This window comes from Primulina tabacum, chromosome 1, assembly GCF_025594145.1.
Source record: "Primulina tabacum isolate GXHZ01 chromosome 1, ASM2559414v2, whole genome shotgun sequence".
NCBI classification, from domain to species: Eukaryota; Viridiplantae; Streptophyta; class Magnoliopsida; order Lamiales; family Gesneriaceae; genus Primulina; species Primulina tabacum.
In genome coordinates this window covers 34361361-34364753 of record NC_134550.1, presented here as the reverse complement: position 1 = coordinate 34364753, position 3393 = coordinate 34361361, and the positions used below count along the sequence as shown (strand labels likewise).

General features: G+C 32.6%; 1 protein-coding gene across 1 annotated transcript; it reads left to right on the top strand.

Moving 5' to 3' along the window:
• Positions 1 to 622: 622 nt before the first annotated feature.
• On the top strand, positions 623 to 1979 carry LOC142543873 (dormancy-associated protein homolog 4-like). The gene is made up of 3 exons (XM_075651161.1): positions 623 to 1242; positions 1332 to 1416; positions 1912 to 1979. Exons 1-3 carry the CDS (start codon positions 957 to 959, stop codon positions 1937 to 1939), a joined length of 399 nt encoding a protein of 132 aa, XP_075507276.1. The 5' UTR covers positions 623 to 956; the 3' UTR covers positions 1940 to 1979.
• Positions 1980 to 3393: the final 1414 nt, after the last annotated feature.

Genomic DNA, 3393 nt, shown 5'->3' with positions numbered 1-3393 from the left:
ATAAGTAAAAAAAATATTGGTTTCGAGATCTAATCATAAAAGATCTAATTATAAAACATATTCATTGGCTAAAAAAACTCAATCATATGACAAATCTATCCATTATAAAAAAAAAAAGAGGGAAATAATTAATAGCTATTGCTAACTACTTACTAAATATGTCTAACTACTGAATAGGGAACCAAAATTTTTGGTTAGTGACTTATATATTTTTCATTTTGGTCATGTTATCTTTCATTCAATTCATATTTTTAGTCATTTTAGTCGGTGATGTCCGGTGCGCTATGTCGACATTCTCGTAAAACATAATCAAAATTGAAAAAAAATATATAAATTTAGTAGTTAAAATTATGAATTGATCGATAATATTATAAAGATAATAAAAACATATGCATTATATGACATCAACTTCAAGTAATTTAGCCATGTCATTCCTATACTATAATTTATTTAACACCATTCACATTTCTTCAAAATAAAACAATTGAAAGAAATTTTTTAAAAATATAGAATAAAATATTTAGACTAATAATTATTATTTTAAAAAAAAGAAGTTTACAATCAATGGATTCTTCGGTTAACATGTTCCCGATAGATAAAAACAAACTGGTCTTCACGAATTAATGTCACAATTATGTGTAAGATTCCGCTTCCCCATTGAATCTTGAGTGGCTTAAAACGAAGCCGTTTTAGCCGGCTGCCACACACAAAATTCCCCCATTTCTCCTCTCCAATAAAAGCCATAATCTCCTCTATCTCTTCACTCTTTTTCTTTCCAAAAAAATTATTTCATTTCAGTTTTTTGTAGCAGTCGTATATCAGGTGGTTCCCCAGCTGAACACATTCTTCAAATTCCACGAAGATCACCTCTTTTCGGTTGTTACAATCCAATCCAGGAAAAAAAATAACAAAAACAAAAAAATTTGAAAAAATAATCTCCGATCGGAGTACTTACGATGGGATTTCTCCACAAGCTTTGGGATGAAATGCTGGCCGGGCCCACACCTGAATCGGGCCTGGGGAAACTCCGCAAATACAACTCTTTCTCCGGCACTAGATCCGCGGCTGATCCGGCGGCGGTTGCTCACGATGACCACCGTGTCCAGATCTCTCGCAGCATTACCATCATCCGGAATAACAACGCCCCTGCTCCTGCTAATCGCAATCTTATCGTCTCCGTTGACTCGCCGTCCGCACCATCTTCTCCTGCGAGTTGCAGCACTCCAACATCTCCATTTTCACGTAAGAATAACCTCGGATCTTGTATCACTACTTTGTTTGAAATTCATCTTCTTTTTGTCGAGTTGAGTTGAATCTGGGAGCATTTTCAGCTTCTACTCCCGGTGGAAATTTCAAGAAATTAAGTAGGAGAAAATCAGCGGCGGCTGACCCAAAGGGTCTTCATGCTTATGATTGGTTCGTTTCCCCCCCCTCCCCCGCCCCCCCCCCCCCTTGACTCATTTTAATTAATACCCATTTCTGTTATTCACAATTTAGGGATAAGCAAATTATTATTGGGAACTTTATTTAATTTATCCAAACTAATATAAATAAAATCAACTAAATGATATATTTTGAGTAATCTTTCATCCCAAGAGTATTTTATCAAATTGATTTAAAATCAATTAAATTTTACGCCCATTTGTTAATTAATTAATTGTATATTTTTTTAAAAAAAATAATAATCAGATGTATAAATAACATTCTGATAAAATTATTTCATTCGGATTGAAATAACGTCTGTTTATTGATAATTTTGAACAAATTATAGTTTACAAAAGCTACTTATTATAATTTTATTAAATCTTATTTCTCATTATCAGTTTTCGACTCATTTTTCAATTTAATTTTAAATTTTAAAACAAAGCATGTGATAGATTTTATCTGATGATTAATTCCTTGCGTTGCCAGGATTATACTGAGTGGTATGGACCGTTGAGAGTGAAGATTTTCGCTGATTATATATATAAAAAAAAATAGATGCAAAAAGAAAAAAATAAATCATATGTAAATATTAATGCAAATAAATAAATAAAAATTATATAGGTTTAATTTTGGAGAGGAAAAGAGTTGCTTCCAACTTCTTTGTGTGGAAAGTGATGTGCTCTATTGTAAATTTCTTTTGAAGGCTAGGTTCTTGTACATATAGGATTTTTCTTCTTTTATTCCACTGTGGGATCATGGGGTTTGTGTGTGTATATCAACCCCTGATTATTCTATTTTCTTGAATTTTCATACGTAAAAATCTGAATTAGTTCTCTTTTAATTCTTTACACAATTTTTTTTAATTTATTTAAATATGTTTGTTTAAGCTTTTGTGCCAAAACCGAACACTTACATGCAATAAACCTTAATTGAAGCTTGCACTTTCCCATCTCGTTCTAATCTTTTCCTAGCCTACATGAGACTCCCTTTAGGATTTATAAACATCATCTCCCTTCCCCTTAATGGTAGCGAGACCTTAGGAATCATAACGCGACTCAAACGTACATTAAAAACTTCAAGACTTTAAAATAAATTATTCAAAACATTAATAAAATTTTATTATCATGTTTTTCATTCAAAATATCATAAACATGCATAATATGGTTTGAATGATACAAAAAGAAAGGTTTAGAATGTGCTTTGGCGTTTAAAACGTTCGAAATATGAATACCGAAGCAGTGGAACGTTGGTGACAAACGGATAATGATTTCTACCTTTTTTTTCTCGACAAAACCCATCGAAAACCCACCTCGGAATGCAAGGAAATCGAGTAATCATTGTTGGAAGGAAGAACATGGAAGAAAATCGAAGAATGGAGGAGAAAAAAGTTCGAAACTTCCTTGGCCAAGGTCCCAAGTTACGGTCGATTCCTTCATCAACTATTCACGTAAATTTGTGTGCGTGTTTTTCGGTGTGTGTGTGTTTAGTGTTTAGGCTTATATATATATATATAAAGACTTTCTAAATACTTAATTATTAAGCTTAATTAACTCTAGTTTTAATTAATAAATTAGGTCCATTAAGATCTGATGGATCGGTTCTGACACACGCGAGTGTGCTTCAAACACAATATTCTCAATGAGCTGCAATATCTCGTGTTCTAGGAATGAAAACACCGATGAATTAGTTCGAGTTTAGTTTTAAACCAAACGAAAAATATTTGAAAAAATTCTTCGTTAAGAAAGCTGATTAATTTGAAAGCCATTTACCTTGTGTGAATTGAATAACTGGAATGAGGGGGATCAGTTCTTGCTTGTATAAGTTCAGTTACAGTGAGAACGGAACTGATATCAGATCGAACTGATCAAATCAATTAGAAAACAATAGTTAAACAGTTAAGCACACAAGATATGCTTATGAATATTCGGAGACTTCAACTGCTCCTACGTCACCCCTTCTACCACCTCG